Source organism: Meleagris gallopavo, chromosome 3, assembly GCF_905368555.1.
Source record: "Meleagris gallopavo chromosome 3, MGAL_WU_HG_1.1, whole genome shotgun sequence".
Taxonomy (NCBI): domain Eukaryota; kingdom Metazoa; phylum Chordata; class Aves; order Galliformes; family Phasianidae; genus Meleagris; species Meleagris gallopavo.
Window position 1 is genome coordinate 42,647,919 of NC_139406.1, and position 20,010 is coordinate 42,667,928.

Genomic DNA, 20,010 nt, shown 5'->3' on the forward strand with positions numbered 1-20,010 from the left:
CTTTGTGTGCCTGCGGACTCCCCGCCGGCTCCTGGGCCGTTGGCCGACCCGGCTCCCTCCGTGCAGGGAGCTGCACGGCTTCGGCTGTGGGTACTGCGCGGGAGCCGCGGCCCTCCCTCAGCTCGAACGCAGTGCTCAGTTCGCTGACGCTTTCTGTGAAACCCGCCTAATGGCGCTGTAGATCGTACGGTTCCTAAATGTTGCAGGGGGATTTATCGCTGGAGCTGCGCGGATCCCGCGGCCCCACAGTTCAGGCTCGTCTGTGCCTGACGGGGCGGGCAGGGCCCGGCCGGCAGGGGGCGCTGCGGCGCCGAGCGGCGGCCGCTGGCGGCGGGGGCGGGCGAGGACGCCATTGCGTTGCTATGAGCTGTGCCCCCTGCGGCGGCGGCAGCGGCGGGCGCCGCTCCTCCCGCCGGCCGGCCGCTGCCCGCCCGCCTGCCTGGGCCGGGCTGTCCGGCGGCCTGCAGCCACTGGTGGGGCGGGGAGGATGAGCACGGCGGGACCGCGCGGCGGCACCACAAGCAGCAGCAGCGGCACCGCGAGCGGCAGTGGCCGCGGCCGGGCCTGAGCCGAGGAGCAGCGCGGGCAGCCCGGGCTGCGGAGCGGGGCATGGCGCTGCCGGGGGAGCGCGGCGCGGAGCCCCAGCCCGGCGCCTCCCGCCCCTCCGCCGCCGCCGACGAGGAGGAGGACGGCGGGGCCGGCGGGCAGCCGGAGGCGCTGTCGCTGGAGGAGATCCTCCGGCTCTACAACCAGCCCATCAACGAGGAGCAGGCGTGGGCCGTTTGCTACCAGTGCTGCGCTTGGCTGCGGGCCCGCCGCCGGGAGAGCCCCGCGGGCAGGCTGGGGGCGGCCGCCCACCTCCGCGTGTGGCGGGACGGGGCCGTCACCCTGCAGCAGACCGAGCCCCGCCGCGCGCCGCCCGCCGCAGGTAAGGCCGCGGAGACGGGGATCTTGCCGGGGCTGCGTGCGGCGCTGGTGGCCGGGCTGCTCCGCGGGCCAGGCTGCCTGTAGACGTGGTTGCGCATCAAGCTTGTTTTCCGAAAAGAAAGTCGAGCTGGCCGGCGCAGGGACGCAGCCTGCCGTCGCTCGGGAAGCGATCCGCCGACGTTCACCGGCGCCGGGTTTCCCGAGATAGATAGAGGTGTCGGGGCTGCGGAGCGCAGTTTGCAAAATGGGAGCGTGTGAATTATGCTGGGTGTTGCTCGTTAATGGGGCCTTTTGATGGGTGTCTGGCTGAAGTCTCTGCAGAGATTCACAGTAATCCGGTCTGGAACGGGCGGTACGTGGGAACGTCAGAACGCACAGAATGGAACAGGGGCCGTGATCTCCTTCCATGAGTTAAACGAGCCTGATAGTTAATTTCCATTTAAATGTGACCTGATGTGCTTTTTAATTTAAAAACCAGGTTATTGTAATGTTAATAGAATGCCGGCCCAGCACCCAGAGGTGCTGGGGGATGCCCAGCATGTCACAAGAATGCAAAATACTGCGTGCTGTTTTACTTACAGTGCTCTGAGATGCTATCAGACTCCTCCTGTCTATTCAGCTGTAGGAAATGCATTGATTTAGTATATTTTCTTAAATTTCCCTTTTATTTTTTTTATTTCCCTTTATATTTCTTTCCCTTTTTCCTTGCTATTTGACGACTCATTCCATTTCCTCTTACAGTACATGTTAATGGCCTGTAGGAAGGTGTTGGGTGCATCAGGGTGTGAAGTTCAGGCTTCTCCTAGGGAGGGGGCAGGAGGGAGCCTGCTGCCAGCTGTCCACTGCTGGGTGATCCCCCTCCTGCCTGAATCTGCAGGGCAGCAGCATTTCTCCTGGCGTACTTCCCCCGTCTCCCCCGCATCTGTAGCTTTGAGCACATTGGGGCAATGCATTGCTCGGCCTTTGTGCTTGTACAAAGGATTCTGTGTGTTTGTAGGAGTAACTGTTAACAGCACAAAACCAGTGTGGTTCCGGTCAAGCAGCTTTTATTTGTTGGTTTATGGAGCCTGTACGGGTTTCTATTGGAAACCATCACTTGGATGATACAGTGAATGTTGATAATGTGTTATATTGACGAGCTGACAGCTAGCTTGCTTCTTTTTGGTATTTTTTGAGCTGCTCCATTTCTTTTCTTCACTGCTCTCTGCAGTGTCCTTAGGTGATGATTAGTGAGCATTGTGACCCAATTTCAGCTCAAGCCTCTCAAATGGATACTGTCTTTAACACTCATGCCTTCTGCTTAGTTGCAACAAGAACGTAAGGAGCATTACTCTGGTGATATGGCTGACAAGCCCTGTGTAGCAGCATGGGCCCTACAGCTGTCTGTCTGGACACATTAATTTCACTCTTGAGATACAAATTAAAGTTATCTTAAAGAGAAGAACTGATTATGTAGAATTCAGTGGTACGTTTCCTAACCCGTTTCTTGTGAATCAGTTTTCTGGCTAATGAGCAGTGCTTGAAATTCCAACTAAAAATACCCAGAAAATGAATAAAATGTCCTTGAGGTAGGAAACAAAGATGAGTTTCACTGATACGGAGGGCAGGAAAACAGCCTTGACACTGAACCCGTCATTAACCAAAACCAGAGAACAGTTTTCAAATCTTCTTGATTTTACCATTAATATTTTGTTATCTTATTATTTTTTAATCAATTAGTTTTTGGCTAATCAGAAGAAGAAAAAGAATTCAGAATGGAACCATCACCCAATTGTTCATTTTCATCTGAGCATTCATGTTACCTGACGTGAATCCTCAGTGAGCGAGGATCAGGAAGGATTCCTCATCATTGTTTTCCTGTCTTCGTATCTTGGGCAAGTAGGGTTTGAGTGGCTGTGTCAGGAGATTAGTGGGAGCAGTAGGGGTTCTGTGGGTTAATGCTCCGAGCTGTGAAACTGTTTTGTTACTGCATAAAAAATGTATGACTGTAGGTTGGTGCATAGGTTTGGATGATTCACAGAATCCAATGTTGGCTGTTGGTTTCTGTGTCTGTGCACAAGAGAATCCTGTGTGGGCAAATAAAGGAGTCCCCAAAGAATGGTGCCTTTGGGTAGCGAACATTCGGGCTTTGTTCAGGGCTGCAGGGAACGATGTGATCAGTCACGCCTGTCAGCAGAGCTCAGGCTAATTTGAGAGCAAATGCGGCCGTGTCACAGAGTTTGCTTTAGGGACACTGATGAAGTGATGTTTTCACAGTGTGTTGCAAACCATACCGTCTGTCAGATCTGGAGTGAGGAAAGGAACAAACCTGAACGTGCAAAAAATGAGGAGTTCTCAGTGGTCATCTTCGTATGAATCATTATAACTGTATGACATCTCAATACCACAGAAATGTGGATTGCTTAGGAATGCCCCAGATGAAATTGGAGATAAAGCACAGAAAGTATTTTACCTATGTGCTTTTTTTCTTCTGTGTTTTACTTGCAATTGATACAAAGTGAACTCACGGTGGCATCTAGCAAAGTACCAGCTGCAATCAAAACCAACTTCAGAACAAGTTTAAATGTTTGATGTAAACGTGTGGTTTCACTCCCTCGAGTCCTCTCCTTGAGGAGCAGTGCTTACAAATGGCACTAGTTGTTTTCCTTCTCTCTACTCTAGGAGACAGTTCTGGGGATGAACAAGCTTGGAGAGCCCAAGCTGCTGAGGCCTGTGCACAGGCAGCGCTCCTCGGCCTTCTTCGCTGCGTGTGATGGCGGCGGGCCTTGTCTGCGCCGTGCTTCCGCCCTGGAGGAGGAGGCACGGAGGGAGGCTGCTGCTGGCTTTGTCAGCATTAAGTCCCATGCAGGTTTTCTCTGGGACAGCTGCCAGGTGTTCAGAGCTAGGGTATGGGGTAGGGGGTATTCCTGCTTTGAACCAGAAAGATCACAGAGAAGCTGACTGCGTGGTGGCTTTCATGGGACTTGGAAAGCTCAGGGTGAGACATGCTAGAGAGGAATAGCTTACACAGTGTTGGCAGTTGTACTGATTTTCATGTTCTTTGTGTGCCCAGCTACTGGAAGGCAGGGTGGAAATTATAAAGCTAATAAATGCAAATTGAGCTTGTGCGCATCAAGACATTCTCATCTACCAGTCTCTTGAAGAATGATGAGGAAAAATATGTAGGCTTTTTGGAACAAAATGAATGTCCTGATGTTTTCCTTCTAATTTGGTCAATCCTTTTGAAAGATAATAGATAGGAGTAACTGTGGTTGGTATTTAAATTTCAAAATAGGTGCTGCTATGAATACTGCTGAAGTAAATCCCACTTCTAGAATTAAAAATTATGGTCTGAATCCAGAAGGGTATTCAGAAACATCTGTACTTAAAGACAGTAAAGGTCAATGGGTTAAACCTCACTGTCTCTTGCTAGAGTTTAAAGATATATATCTAGTTATGACAGAAGTCAAACTAGGAAGAAAATGGCTCTAGACAGCAGAGAAGAGCCTTGGTGGGTTAATGCTTCATCTCTGTTGCTTGCTGTGCTCATCAGTAAAAGGGAAAAAGTTTAGGCCTCAGTCATGCCAAGCTTTCTACCATTAGTATATTTTCTAGAGCATAAGAGTAACTGGAAGGCTTCCAGTTGTGGCTTATGCTGAAGCACTGGGAGTTTGGGTGGGATCTCTGTGAATGCAAGTGGGCTACCAGGGACCTTGCAAGAGAGAGAATAACAGGAAGACCCCAGTGTAACAAAATAATGCCTGTGGTTTCAAATAACTAGTAATATTAATTCACATTTGAGCTGCTTGCACGAAAAAAGTGGAAGAAAGCTACCAACAGTGATAGGTGACCCCTGTTACTAATTATCACATTTACATTTTTGCAAATCAGGCTGTGAAGGCATAGTAGTTTGGTGTTGTCTCAAATTTGCGTTTGTGACTCCAGAGGAGGAGCAAGAAACTTTGAAGAGCTGTGGGCTTCAGATATTCATAATGACAATAAAAAGTAATGGGTAACGGAGTGCAGTTTCAGGGGCTTGCTGAAGGTGACAGTTTACCAGGTTTACTTGGTGAGGGATGATAGGTAGGACTGGGTTAGTATGTTAAGGACTTTGAAAATGAGGGCAGTAGTTGTGATGGATTGACAGATTAGCCTTTAATGGGGTGATTTGGGGCTGAGAATGGCTTGAAGCAGCCGGGCTGACCCACAGCAGCATGATTAAGGAGCCTAACTGGAGCGTGACTGTCCTTGCTGAGGTTGGGGCAGGTGGGCTGTGGTAAGGCAGGCAATGAGATGATTAAAGATATGTAGCATCCTGGATCCCTCTTGACAATGAATGTATCACAGAAAAGTGAGAGAGCTTTTTCATCATCACTATCAAAAGAAAGCTGCAAAAAACTTTTTGTTTCTGAATTAATTTATTAGATTACAGAGTTGGATCCAGTAAAGAGACAGAACAATTACTGTTCCATTCCTGATAAAACCTTAAGCTAGTTTGTGTGACGCGTGTAGAGCTGTGAGCATGCTATTGAATTTTATTGCTGTGCACTTTAAGAGCAACAAAAAGGTGAGTCAGTTTGTACAGTGTAAATATAAGGCTGCAGGTATAGCCAAGGTAGAGAAAAAGTGAGGACTACTTTTCCATCTCTTTGAGAGAGTTGATTAACAGCTGATAAAAGCTCATAACTGGTACTACATGCTGTGGTATCAGTTTAGGAAAGCTGTGGCCTGCTGAAAACTCCCAGTGGCTACAGTCAGCATTCTGTTGGAAGCACACATGCTTGTTGGACCAGCAAGTAAGTGGATAGCTCCAGGAGGAATGAAAATAGAGTAACCAAACTTAAGGTAAAGAAATGTTTTTGAGACCTGTGAGCTCTGAGTGCATATTCAAGCATTTTGGAGGAAAAATTTATGTATGGACATGCCAGAGAAGAGTGAGTGCATTATTTTTACTTAAGTAAGTAAAAATCTGCACAAGAGAATGACGACTATGAATAGAGCAGCACTTGGAGGTGCACACTGACCACAGTATTCATCTTAGAATAACAAAATTGACTTGATCCTTAGGTAGACTTAGAGGTTTGCTACAGAAGGTGAGCAGATGACTGGAGAAAGAATTGCCCAGTGACCAGAGCCAGTTTCCTTGTGCGAAGTAGTAGTGGGACAAACATTGAATAATCATTGTATCATACCTTAGAGGGTAGCTTAAGCGTAGTAGGTTAATTTGGCATTAAAGAATGTTATTTGGAAATAATTTCCATTGCAAAATATAAACATGTAAAAGAACTGTCACTCTTTACTGACAGAGGGATTGGAACTCGATGATCCTTGGAGTCCCTTCCAACCCAAGCCATTCGACAATTCTATGATTACTTATGACTGTGCAAAATGAGGACTAACTTCAGTGAATCTAAGTTGAATGGAGAAAGATGAAGACATGATAAAAGATTGACACAGTGGAGGAGATTTCTGGGCTCCTTCTGTATCATCTCTAAGAATTTTCTCTGTACTTTCTGAGCATTTTCTTTCCTTTGTCCTGTCTCAGTTCGAAAAGTGAGGCAGAACATTTCCAGATCATCAACTGGAGGCAGATACAGAAATCAGGATGCAGATCCGAAAAGCCAGCTGCAAGGGTTTACCTCATTTCTTGTCATCTTTAATTACACAGTTTAGAAGAGGGATGTGTTGACCTAAGCATTTTCCTTAAAAGTAGCTGCTCTGAGGGGTCTCCTGTTAACTATCCTAATTCCAGTCTTTTGTTCTCAGTCTCCTTCACTTTCCACCTTGCAGCCTGGTGGTTCTTATAGCCTGTGCTTGACCTATATTTTCCTTTGCCACTTTGACATTTTGTTTATGTGCTTTTGTTTTTACCCAAGATTTCTCTCTGTCTTTCCATTGTTTTTCATTTGCTTGTCCTGTAATATCCATCCTCTACAAGAAATCTGTCTCACTCGTGCTGCATCATTATTTTCCTCTCCACGTAATTATGAATCCATTTATTTGCATGTTCCTTTTTTTATGTTGCTTGGTTGCCTTTGCTTTTTTCATTTTTCTTCCTTTCCTTTTTATTGGTACTAATCTTGACTCTTGGTTGAAAGTCTTGCCAGATCTGGTAGTGAATGCCACAGTTCCTGCAATCAGATGTTTAAATGAATCATGGAATATTCCAGGTTGAAAGGGATCCACAGGGATTGTCAATTCCAACCCCCGGCTCCACACAGCACCACCCAAATACCTACCTATGTCTGAGAGCATTGCCCAAATGAGTCTGATGTTTTTCTTTTAAGGAGTTTCTTCTTGTCTTAAGGGCAGGGAAAGGCCTACTATTACTGTAGGTACAGTGGCTCTTGAAGACTTGAAAGTCAGAAAGCAAATACAAATTCAAGTTACTGAATGGGCAGCGCCCCTCTTTCCTGAGGGCACCCTGAGGTCTACTGTTATGGAAGAAGTAGGTTTGGTTTGCCCAGAAGCACAGAAGTAGACTGTGGAATCTAAGTAGAATATTACTGTTCAACACAAAATGACTTTCAGGATTGTTACTATGGCATACATCAGCTACACAGTTGTTGGAATATCAGTGCTGACAATCTCGATTCTGAAAGCAAGCAGTCTTTCAGATCCATCAAGAGGATCTGGGGATGTTGAAGGCAGGCCAGGAAGGTGCTCTGAGGCTCTTACGTTGCTCGTAGTGGAAACAACAGCCCAGTGGCTGTGGTGTCAAATCACAAACATCGACTCAGTAGTTTAGGATTTCTTTGGACAGTGGAGTGCAAATTGTTTTGTACATCCTGCATGTGTAGCCTGTATCAGCCCATTTCAACATGGCAAATCATCTACTTCAGCTTTAAAATGACGTCTTAAATGCAGGCTCCTTAGTATTGGCAGCAGTACATGATACTCTTGCTGTTTTGTTTTTAAATCTGTGGAGATTCTTAACTGTGATTTGCTCATCCTTGAAAGGCATGGCGATTACACTTGAGTGAAGCATGGGCTATTGATAAATTGTGTACAGTCTTTTTTTAAAAAGCATTCTGAGATATTATGTGAAAGTAATTGTTTTTCCCTGTCTAAATGGCAGCCTGAAGCTTCTGCCTTCAGGGATGAGTCAGAGTACCTTAGCGCTTGATGGAAGCTTGGCCCGACTCCACTTGCTGGGGCTTGGAAATATGAATAATTTTCAAACAGAAATTCTGAGAAATGATAAATGTTGCTCAGGGGTTTGTTGTTGTTTGTTGTTGTTATTATTATTTCATGACACATATGGACTCTTTGAAAACTATTTTCAGACGTACAAGAAACCTTCTATTTAAGCCTCTTTGCTTCTTGCAAAAAATGAGCAGTTTTTGCTTTTCACTAGTTTATCAGTGAAAGATCATGTGATTTCCCCAACTGTAGCCTGTTTGTAAACTAAAGGTAACTTGATGGTTTAAGTTATGTTGTTTGCTAGTAAAGTGCATAAGCCATTACTGGAAAGCTGTCATGGAAAAATGCTATTGAGATGCATATATTTTGGTGTTGAGAATGGTGAAATTGCTGCACATTTTAGCAGCTAGCTGAATGGCTGTACAGGGTGGAGGAGGATGGATGTAGGTAAAGAAGCAACAGCTGAAATGACTTTGACTTTGTAAACCTTCCCTTAGTTACTGGATAAACACGTAAGGCTGCTTGCAGACAGAGACTGCAAACAGAGACAGTTTTATGACTTATAGGGATGTATTTTTATTCCTCCCAGTGCAAATTAGGAAAGTGTGACCTTTAGGCTATGTTTAGAAGTTCCTGTTTTTTTCAGTAATCTCAGCTGAAGAGAAGAAATTTCTGATCGCAGCTATTAGGAGTAAATTGGCTTGCATGGACCACACAAAAGCAAGTTCATGTCAATCTTGATAGATTTGAGTCAGTGTGTGTTTATTGGGTGAGTGCTGTTAGTATCTGGGTCTTCAGTAATTTTGGAAATTTCCAGAGGAGTGTGCCCACAAGTCACTGCAAACAGGGTGGGGAAATCTGCTCAGCTTACAGCTGGAATCAGGGTTCAGAGGGGTAAGGAAGGGAGTAGTGAGGTAAGTCCATGCTATTAAAATGGTGTACATCAATCAGTAGTTTGCACCTGTCTCAAATCTGTCTGTGATGCATTTGAGCTGTTGTGAGACTTAAACTACTTGTTTCTCCCCCTTCCCTACCTGGAATATGGAATCCCATGCTAAAAATCAATTCTACCAGTTTTTAAGTACTGGTAGAAACATAACTCTTTGGCGGTGTTACCCAGTTTGCACGTAATGAGAGTGAAAAATTCAGCTTAATATGTTCTCTACAATAGTTACAGTAATAATATTGACTCTGAAAGCAGTAGTTAATTTTGATAGCAACTTATATGAAATAAGGCAAGTTTCTGAAGCTCAGGTGTGTTCACGAAAGTTTATCAAAGATTTATCAAAGATGCTGTGAGATGAATTTCTTGCTATTCCTTTGTAAATGCAATTTTTACACTGTTTCTTTTGGTCTGGGCTGATGGATTTGCTTTGTACTTCAGGATTTGGTTAAGACTTCAGTTCAAAGGCTCTTTGTAGGACCTCAGCATGGCTTTGAAGTGTAGTGATGGGTGCGTTGTGTCTGTGCTACTGAGAGGATCTGGTGGTGTTTGACTCCTCCTCCACCAGGCTAAGGAGGTGCAACTTAAAATAGTTTATCAGTGGTTACATGTTCTAGAGGACTGCTATGCCATTGCATGGTTAGAGGTTTAAAATTGCTATCTTTTCCCCCTATTTGGATTATATTTCTGAGAATTGCTCTTGTATTGCCTTGTATCATGGATTCATGTTATTTTGGTCAACGGTCTTTCAGATTTCACAGAATTAGCCCCCAGTATTCATAACTCTGCTAGTAGTCATAGGATACTAAAAAGTTTAGTGAATTTCCCCCAATTATAATTTAAAATAATAACACAAGTCTTATAATTATGAAAGCCGAAAATGGCTCTTCTATGGATCTTGACATGAACGAACCAGCATCTCCAGTCCTTTTGAGAAGAGGATGCAAAACGTATTTTAAAGCTTCCCTTTTATGTCACTCTCTTGTGCTTCATTATGAAATCAGACACCAGTGTTCAGTGTTCAGCTTACACTGGCGAGAGTTCAAAACGAAGGCAAACAGCTTTCCCTCTACAGGTTAGGTGTTCCCTATTCATTCAAGACGCGTTTAACCTTTAGTTTCAAAGGCAAGGTGACTAGTGCAATATGAAAAATTAATCTGTTTCTATGCGGGTGACTTCCCTAGCGCTGTCAGTTTTGCATGCCATTCAGATTTTGTTTATTAAGCCAGCGTGATCGTTCCTCAGTGTTAATATTATGCTAACCACTTGGTTGGGCTTCCTGAGCTCACCAGGCAATCTGATAAAAGCAATCTTCCTGGTTAGGGCTACAAATTGCAGGCTCTCCCCGGCCACTCCATTCAGGCCTTTGGTTCCCTGGGCCCGCTCAGCAGCCACCACCCAGAGCAGACACTTCTGGCCAACACGTGCAGGCCTGAGTTCTGAATGGGTGGGGATGCAGAATCACGTCCCACGCTCCCAGGCTGAGCGCCATCAGGCCCAGCGCTGCAGACTGCAGATGTAGCAGTGCAAATGCAGCACTACCCCAAAAAAGACTAAAGAAGTGAAATTAAACACCTGTGTGTTTTGAAATTAAAGTTTTGGGTAGTTCCCCTTTGAAATGGAGATACTTCTGTGAAATATTTTCTTGATTATTGTTTTCCAACAGGAGATCATCCTGCCGGAATTATTTTGCACTGCTCTGGGAATTAATTATTAATATGAAATGGTAATCTTGCTGCTGAAATGGTACTTGATGCAAAATTTCTGTCCTATTTTTTATAATCTGTCAGGCTACATGCACTTTTATACCAAAGCATTTTGACTTTGAGAAAATTGAGATTTTCAATCTGAAACGGTTGAGAAACTTAATTTTTCTGTATCATATGTATTCAAAAGTGATGTTTTAGAGATGCAAAAATTGAGAAGGGGGACTTACAAGAATATTATAGTAATATTTATACTTCAGTTTTCTTGATGTTGGTGTTGTTTTTCAACTCTTTGATATACTGGTAGTATCAAATGAAACAGTGTCTTTTTCCTTGTTGCAAATTAATGACATTTTTTTCTCTTGAAATAATTATTTGTGTCGACTTAATTGAAGCCAACACGTTTGCATGTTCCCTTTATGGCTGAGCATCATTCATACAATTTAAATAATGAAGCCAAACATTAAAGACAGATCATAAAAGGGAAAGTTATGATCAAATAAAGAGTTCAGGATCTTTTTGTTGTTAAGTCTGTGATGCATGTGTAATGCCAATATTACTGAAATGTGTGATAGAAGCAAGGCAGAGAACCATGTTTTTTGCCCACTGACTTAATCTGAAAGCTATTTTTTTTTTCTTACAGATAAACCGGAGCATTTACACTGCACAGAAATGGAGGTAAGAAAAGTATTTGTGTTCTCTGACGGTGCTGATTTAGCTCAGAGCTTTTTCATTATCATATAGTGTAAATGTGGAATGTTTTCAATGGGAAGTCTTACTGTGAAATGTGTCTAATATTTATTACTTATTAACAGGTGCATAAATGTGTCTTAACATGAGATATTGGGTCTCGTGCTCAGATACAGAGGAAAAGAAAGTCCATGTAGTTTTCAATAAACAGGGCTTGGAGATAAGATATAAACTTGTTTGCTGTCATTTCTTCTAAGTATGAATCTTCAGCAGAATATTTTGTTTTAGATAATTTCTCTTGGATAAATTCTCTTGATGCAGTTACTTTAGAAACAACTGGTAGATTGTGGAATAAATCCTAAGTATTTACGGATTTGACAACCCAAGAATTTGGATAGAAGCAGAGAATGATCTCCAGATTGTCTGTCCATCTAAAGTTGTCCTGATTTCCTGTGCTTTTAATATTTCTTTTCATTTAGAATTGGCAATATGGGGCCTAAGAAATACTATATGATGGCTTGCTGGGCTAGCAATAGAAAGACAAAACCAGTTAAAACTGTTTGCTTTGTATCTTGACCATTATTTGACACTGTATCTTTGATACTAAGCTGTGATGCGGGTTAAAAGAATATTCAAGCTATCATCATGTCAGATTCATAGATTTAATCCAAAGCTTGAATGAAAACTAAGCAGACCTTCTAGTTGAACAGGATGTCAACTCATAGTTGTTTATTGTGATACAGAGTAAGTCATATAGTCTACTCCTTAAATGAATTTTTCCACCAGTAAGCACAGCTATCTGTATCCTTTGCAGGGCAGTCTGTTCTCATTGCCTTTGAACTTTCTTTCAAGTGTAAAACTGAGTTTTTACTTCAGCTTTTCAATCAGTACCTCACGCTTAGCCTGGAGATAGCATCAGTGCAGGCATCCTAATTGGTGGGCTGTCTGTTTTCTCATCAATAATATATGTGAAGGTGACAAATGGCTGTTGCCATAAGATTTATATTTAGATAAAACTGTGTATGGAAATGGCTGGTTTAAAGGTAAAATGAAAAGCCAGCTAATTCAACTCACATGGCAAATTGCCGAAGCCATCCAGATTCTTGCAAGCATTTATAACAAAATGGGAAGGTTATTTCTGTAGGATACAGGATAAGGAATAATTCCTGACAGAAACAAGTACAGACATTGAAAGTAAACATGCTTCTGTTTATACAGTTCAAATTAAGCAAATGCATTCTGTTCTTATTCCAGAATTTGCAGAAACTTGGTTCATGAGTCTAGTACCTTACTTAGAAATGATGATCTGTTGTGTCACTTGCTTTGCATACTAAATACTGTTTACAATTTTGCTTTGTGTTTTTTAACAGAAGATAATGAGAGACCCTAATGGTAAAAATGGAGATGATGATAATAAACCTCTGTTGAAATATCTGTAAGGGAACATAAAAAAAAAAAATCCATTTTGGGAAAATAAAAATGCTTTTGTTTCCAAAGAGATTGTGGAGACTCAGTTGGATATATTCTGCTTCGTTATCTTCCATGGAGAAAGAGCTTTTGAATTTTAGTATTTTTAAAAAATTACTTTTGACAATGGTTAGAAAGAAAAAACTTCAGCGAGTCAGAATTTGCCTTGGGACAAATGCACTACTTTAAATTGTCTCTAATAATCACTTTGACCATGATCATATTGACTCTTCTGTTTGTCATCCTGAAGGAGACAGCGAAGGAGTCAGTGACTCTTTCCTCCTCCAAAGTCCCCATGGGTCTGCAGCTTTAGACTTGGTGAGGATGATGTTGGTGTTTTTCAGAACCAGGAATTCAGTAGAGAGAGCATATTGCAGTTTTTAGATTCCTGTGGTTTAATTGAATGTATTAGAGTTTGTGGAAAACTTCTTAAAAATGTAGCTAATAATAATCGTAACTTTTTTTTTGCAGAACATTAAACTATCCTGATTTGATACTCCATTTATTTCCAGCTATATGTGAAATTCAGGGTCCAGTTGCCATAGCCATAGTGGGAAGTAAGGAATCAGGTGACCTTATTTAATGTGCGTCTGCCTGTGGCTCTGTATGTGCTGATAGCTCTACTTTGTTGTCTCATCCAAGGTGGTGAAGATTATATAAAATATGCCAGCCTCATTTGTAAACATGCAGTGCTCATATAGAAAGCATTCTGTGAATGTGAGTGACTCATATGTAGGAGAGGTTAATTGCCAGGTATTGGAGAAGACCCACCTAATATCATAGGCTTGTTGTGTGAATTAAGTGGTATGTATGCTGGTATAAAAATACACGCAAACTCTCTCATTTGTTTGTAAAAGTCAGGAATTAATGAAATAACCTGTCCCAAACAATGGTGAATAAATTACTTGTTCAACATCATCCAGCTCATGTCAAATCACAGAGTGAATCAATTGTCACAATGTTTTGAGGAGCCTTTTGTGTGCTGTGTCTGCAAGCTATTGGTTGTATGTATTTCATATAATTATTACAGTCCTAATGTGCGTTGAAAATTATGTTTATTTCAATACAAATAAATACTTGTTATTTATTGTGTTGAGTCAAACAGAAGATCAGCCACCTCTCTCATGCTAATGGAGATGAGACCTTGCACTTAGTAGCACAGAATGGTAGGATTTGAAAAGCTGTGTAATAATTTTGTATTAAAAACAATGCCATGCCTACATTCAGGTGTTATATGCTCAAAATTCAACCAGTATTAAATGGGTTTATTTACTCTACACAAATAGCTAGGATTTTTTTTTAATCTCTGGATTAACAACAGTAGAGTTGCATCCTGATGGATGGAGGGGCAGTTGCAGCAGTGAAAAATCACTGGTACATGCAGTGGTGGTGATTAATTCTACTTCCTGAGCTCTGTCCTTATGGTGACAAAGGAAATGTCATTGTGAGGACAGGCAGAAATGTTTTTATGAGAGTAATTTTCCTTAGTAAAAATGTGACTGACTGTTGTTGGCAAAACTCCCTGTGAATGACTGGGTACAAGTCTGGTAATTCCATGAAAGCTCGTGGATTATTGTGCTGTTAAGAGAAGAATTAACAGGCATTCAGGGTGGCCTCTAGGAAATCAAAGCAGAGTCATGCATCTTTTCGAGAGAGCATTAAGCTGTGCTGGATCATTAGGTGCTGGTGGTCATGAGTGAAGTGCTCATCACCTGTTAATGGCATTACCTCAGGAGATGCTGTGTGTCCAGCCTGTGAGGGACCTGGTGCTTTAGATACCTGAGAGCCCATTATGATGTTCCTTGATGTGGCTGCTCTGTGGCAGGCACTTATCTGTCCCCACGATTTGCCTGAATCACTAAAATAGTCCCAACAAAACAAGAGAACTTGATTATATAGGAAACACAAGCACAAAGGTAGAATTTAGATTTTGGTCTTCTGTGTTTTGTAATGAGCTGCTTTTTCAAGAGGAGCTCAGTCTTTTGTGACTCATATAAACATCCAGAGAGGGTTGATCTTGAAGGAAAGTGGATTTCTGTTGTTTACTTGCTTTAAGTTTGGCACATTGCCCTTTTCATTCAATGATTTCATTAAGAATACACAGTGAATTATTGGGCTGGAGAACTAATAATGTATTTGACTAAGCTGATTTAGTGATAGTCCAATCCTGCCATCTGTCCAGGGTCCCTGTAAGACAAATCAACTGCTCCTTGTAAAGGCTTTTGATTTTGCAGCATGATATAATGTGCCTTTAATAATCTGTGCACCCCAAAGTCTCATGGGATTTGTGATGAAACCTTTCTATCAGCTGGGTGAGAGCAGAGAGACAAAAATTCAGCCCTGGTTTGCTGACAGAAGTTCAGGTAATGGCTGGAGGAAAAATAGGTCTCGCAGTAAATTTGATCCCTCCGAGAGAAGTTTTGCCTGTGAAAAGCAGTAATAGCTGAACATGGAGCAGTAACATGGAGTGTTACGGTGTTTCTGTTAAATCTCAAATCACAGAAGTTCCTTCTGTAGTTAATATGTGAAGCCATTCACATTACCCAGTTGTATCACAAATTGAAGTATGGGAATCAAAGCTCACCAATTTAGTTTATGTTACTCTGAAAGGGATCTCAGTGTGGGGAGAATAAGGTTATTTGTATTGGTCCTCAGTTTCTGCAAAACCCTTTTTCTTTCAGCTCTATTCTTGTACCATTTGATATCTATCATATTAATGATATGCTGTCACATCTTTAGTTGCTGCCATGTATATCGATTGATGTGATAGCTATCATGTTAATCAGTTTTCAAGGTGTTATTCTTTACTGCCAGTGGACGTTTGCCTCCAGTGGACGTTTGCCTCCTTGTACAGACCAAAAGAATAATGTGATTACTTGGTCAAGCTGCAGGGAAAGCTTAAGCTTTAGGTGTTGGTTGCGTCTGCATTGAGTAGTTTCTTGCATTGTCCTTTCGTTTTGTGTATAATAAAACTTTAGTATATCATTATGAAATTCAAAATGCAGATTTTCAGAAATTTCATTTTTGTTTGTTAGTACAAAAAAAAAAATTAAGCAAGAAAAATTCTAACTACGTCCCTTGTCTACTAAATCCTTCAAAGGCTTCTGAAATAATATGGTGCAGGTTTCTAAGAGTGTGCTAGTTAGGAGTTTTCTGACAGAGAAGCTGTGTTTTCAGAAGGTGTCAATTCTGATATATATTAGGTTGATGAAGCAAGCGAGTAGTGCTGGCTGCAGATATGGCAGTACCGCAGTTTTAAAGGCGGTTAATGTACTAAATGTTCTGCCACTGGTTACTGTAGAAAATAAAAAATGATTGATCTTAACAGATGGATTTCAGAGCACTGCGGCAAGGTCCAAATAAAATATTTAATAATAAAAAAATAAGCCTAACAAAGGGTGAAATTTCTGAGCTTGAATAGAAGCCAAATAATAATTCTAAGTGTAATTTAATGGAGGCTGCTCTTATCCTTTCTTTCCTGTGTGGATTTGGCCTAAGGCAATTCTGAAACTATAAAATACATCTCTGCAGTTCAGTAGGTTCAGCAGTAAGCTTGACCTAGTGGGATGGCGTGGACAACAAAAACAACAAAATAAAACCCTTCTATTCTTAAGTACCCCAATTACACATTCACTACTCTGCATCTGCAATATGCAGAAATTTACTGAGGACTGAGAAGAAAAGTACATAAAATGTAGATGAAATGACACAGACAAAAAGCACCCAAAGAAGCTGAGTTGGAGAGTATGGTTCTTGAATAATTGTGCCTTTATCACTTGTTTCTAACTTAGCTATTTTCTATTTAGTTAATACCAGAAAAAAGCTTTTGTATCCCTCAGGAGTCCAGTGGAAGACAGCATACTTGGTTTGTAATTTATAAGGTGTATACATTTGTTCTTGATGCTTCTCTCTTGTTCAGGTTACTTCCTAGAAGCCCAGTGAGTATTACTGTTACTTTGCAAATCCATGTGAATCCATGGCCTCATAACCAGTTGTAAAATACTTTTATCATCTCTCATCTTTTATAGTAGTTTTCAGGTTGCTAAAATGTAAAGAAGAAATGAGACAATTTGAAAGGAAAAATAAAAGGAAAAATTCTCATGTTTTTTCTCATTAATGGAGAAAAATATAAGGACCTAATGTTGAATCAAAGCTTGCTTTTATTAAGTGCTGTGTTTTTTTGCCTCTGTGGCAGTTTTGAGATATTTATTGTAGCAGGCAGACTGAGAGTTTTCGTTCATACCTTCATCTCTATTTTAATTCTTGGGAGGTAAAAAAAAAACGAGAAATGATGTCAGAAATCTTACTAGTTTGATTCTTTTTCCTAAGTCTTGTATCTCTGTGTTAGCTTTCCCTCTCTCCTTTTGCTTTGATGGTGTGATAAGAAGTAGACAGTGTACTGTAATTAGAACAGAAGGGTTCAACTGGAAGGGCCCTTCAAAGATCGAGTCCAACTGCCTGAGTACTTCAAGGCTAACCAAACATTAAACATGTTTTTGAGGACATTGTCCAAATGCCTCTTGAACACTGACAGGAATGGGGCATCAACTGCTTCACTAGAAAGCCTTTTCAAGACTGACCATCTCCATGGTAAATAAATTTTTCCTAAAGTAATGTTTCTCACTGAAAATTTCCATTTGTTTACAGCCATTCTTTGCTAGGTGTATGAGTGGAACCTGTGCGCTTCTATTCACGTAGCACTTGCACTTACACTAATGAAGGGATAGGTTCAGTGGGAATTTTGACTTTTGGGAAACCAAGGGAAATCGGACTTAATGCCATTATTTTTTTGTGGTGGAGAGCAAAGTACTTTGAGCAGCCTAAGTATCTGAATATAATGTTGCATTTTTCTTTCCAGATATATTACTTTTGATAGGATAGCTATATCACTGCAGGGTGTAAGTAACTTCCCTGACTTGAGTGGGTATTGATGGTATTCTGTGAAGAATAAACATCAAACTTTGGTAAAATCTAATAGTTCTAGTGAATTATCAACTTACTTAAAGAAACAAAATTACTCATGACCTTCTTAAATTTTTTTATAACCCTAATTGACCTCTAATTCTTCCCATTTCTGGGTGGCTGCGTTTAGTATCTTTTTCAGAATCTAATATAAAAGCCCTTGGATGTCCAAGAAGCAGTGTTTCGTTGGTTGATCTACCAAGAAACATGACACATGGCTACTGGATTAGCCTTATTTTAACATAATTAAGATAACATATTTTTATCAATTTTGAATTTGGTTGGTGGTCAAGGGAGCTAAAGATTTAATTTCATTTCAGATTTGTTACCACTTATCAGCTTCCCAATCTAAAACAACACCTGGATTTGAATTGTAAATTTAACCACTAAGAAAATGACACAAAGATTGCAAGATGAAACTAATATCAGTAAGTTTATTTTTGAATACTGGAGAGATTTAAAGCGAGAGAAATACTTTCTTATAGAGGAAGTGGATCCGGAGTACTCCCATCTTCTTCACTAGCACCTAGGCTTTTCAGTACCAGCTGATATCGAGTCATTCTAACATTACTCCTTTGAAGTTACTTAGAAATACTAATCCAGTTTATCTAAACTATATCTAGTTTAGTTTACATTTATTTTTCTATGAAGTGGAAGATTTTTCTTGATCTTTTAATATGTAGAACTGCAATCAATTTACAGTTGCGAAAAGGGGAAAAACCTTTTTTAAATGCAGCTTTAGCTAATAATGAAAATGAACAAATGAAATTTCTATGAACAAGATAGCCTTTAATTTCTCTTGCCTTCTGATGCTGCCTTGACTATCTGCTGGCAGAAAGAAGAGCTGATGTCCTCTTGTTATGAACATGCAGAATTTTCAGTTCTTGCAAGAGAAGGGGGGAGAACGATGGTGTCATCTGATGGGATTTCCAGGGGTTATTTGAGGAAAGTACTGTGAATGAAACCTAATTTGGTCTCCAGTCAGGTGTGTTTTCAGTAGGTTAATAATGAAGCAGATCAGAAATTCCCTGTGACCATCCTTGGGCATTCACGAATCACAAGACACATACAATGAGATCATCAGAAATTGGTTAGTACATACACAAATGCTTTTTCTTTCAATTCTGTGACTAAATGCTCTTCTTCACATGAACATTAACATGTAAAGTTTTATCTAAATCACTTGACCTGAGAAGCAGAGACATTTAACAACACAAGATTTGCAGCACTGTGTACTTTCTTTGGCAAAAAAGTGTACTGAATCTGGGGGCTCACTGAGGCAAAAAAGAGTTTTTGTTACTTTGCTCTTTCCTTCATTGGACGTCACACAGTGCAACTTGTGAGCTTTTGTTCTGCAGTGAACTTTTTAGTAACTGGTAGGTTTCTGTGTTCCCCGTGACCTACTAGTATGAACATTTCCATCTTAAGCTGTTTTTTTTTTTCCTGCTGTTTACCTGTTAATGTCAATCATTAAGTAGAAAGCAAGTTCCGAGATCTTTCCTCAGTGACAGGAATGAAAAGCTCAAAAAATGTTCAGCGCTGGACTCTCAGATTGTCATTTAGTGTTGCTGTGTGCTGAGGTATGTGCAGTGAAATACTTTGATTTATTAAAAGGAAGTAAAAATAGTAAATTAAATATACAAATTAAAAAAAGGGGGTGACTAAATTCTAAATGGTTGTTTCATCGTGTCCCTTTCTTCTATTAACCAGTAGTTAATGAAACTATGTAGTAAATTACAAGGCACCTTGTACAACTTTTAGACCTTCACCTTCAGAAAAAGTTGAGGTTAAATAATTAACAAGGATAGGGCACGCTGCTCACCCTTCATAGATTAGCTCTTGCTTTAGTTAAGGGGGTAGGAACACTCTGTTAATCTGACCATTTTCGTCCCCCTCAGATTCTTCTCTAAGCCTGAAACACCTGTGTCCAGTTCTCCACTTCTCACTTGTTCTTCACCTTTACTTCCAAGCCTTCCTCTCCTTTTTCTCTCAAAATCTTCTATAGTTCATTCATTAACTTCCTTTGTTTCTATTTTTCTCTGACCAAAAAGTTAGTCATCTGCTTCTGTGGGTGTGTGTTACTGCCTCTGCCTAATATTTGATGACCGTCAGCATTGCATCTCCACTTTCAAATGTGTTTTTTTTCACAGCTCCCCATACCTTTGTTTCCTTGCTCTGTAGGGCCTAGTGGAT

At 41.0% G+C, this 20,010-nt stretch overlaps 1 protein-coding gene across 4 annotated transcripts in view; it reads left to right on the top strand.

Annotated features, from left to right (window-relative positions):
* The first annotated feature begins 313 nt into the window (after positions 1-313).
* The window catches only part of SPIRE1 (spire type actin nucleation factor 1), a 122,878-nt gene continuing 103,181 nt past the window's right edge, over positions 314-20,010 (top strand). For 2 of the 4 annotated variants that reach the window (XM_085220746.1, XM_085220748.1), the window contains exons 1-2: positions 314-928; positions 11,342-11,376. In XM_085220746.1, coding sequence (XP_085076872.1) covers positions 610-928; positions 11,342-11,376 — 354 coding nt within the window. In that variant the 5' untranslated portion in view covers positions 314-609. The remainder of the gene's footprint in view (positions 929-11,341; positions 11,377-20,010) is intronic. The other 2 variants (XM_085220745.1, XM_085220747.1) reach the window with 2 other exon arrangements.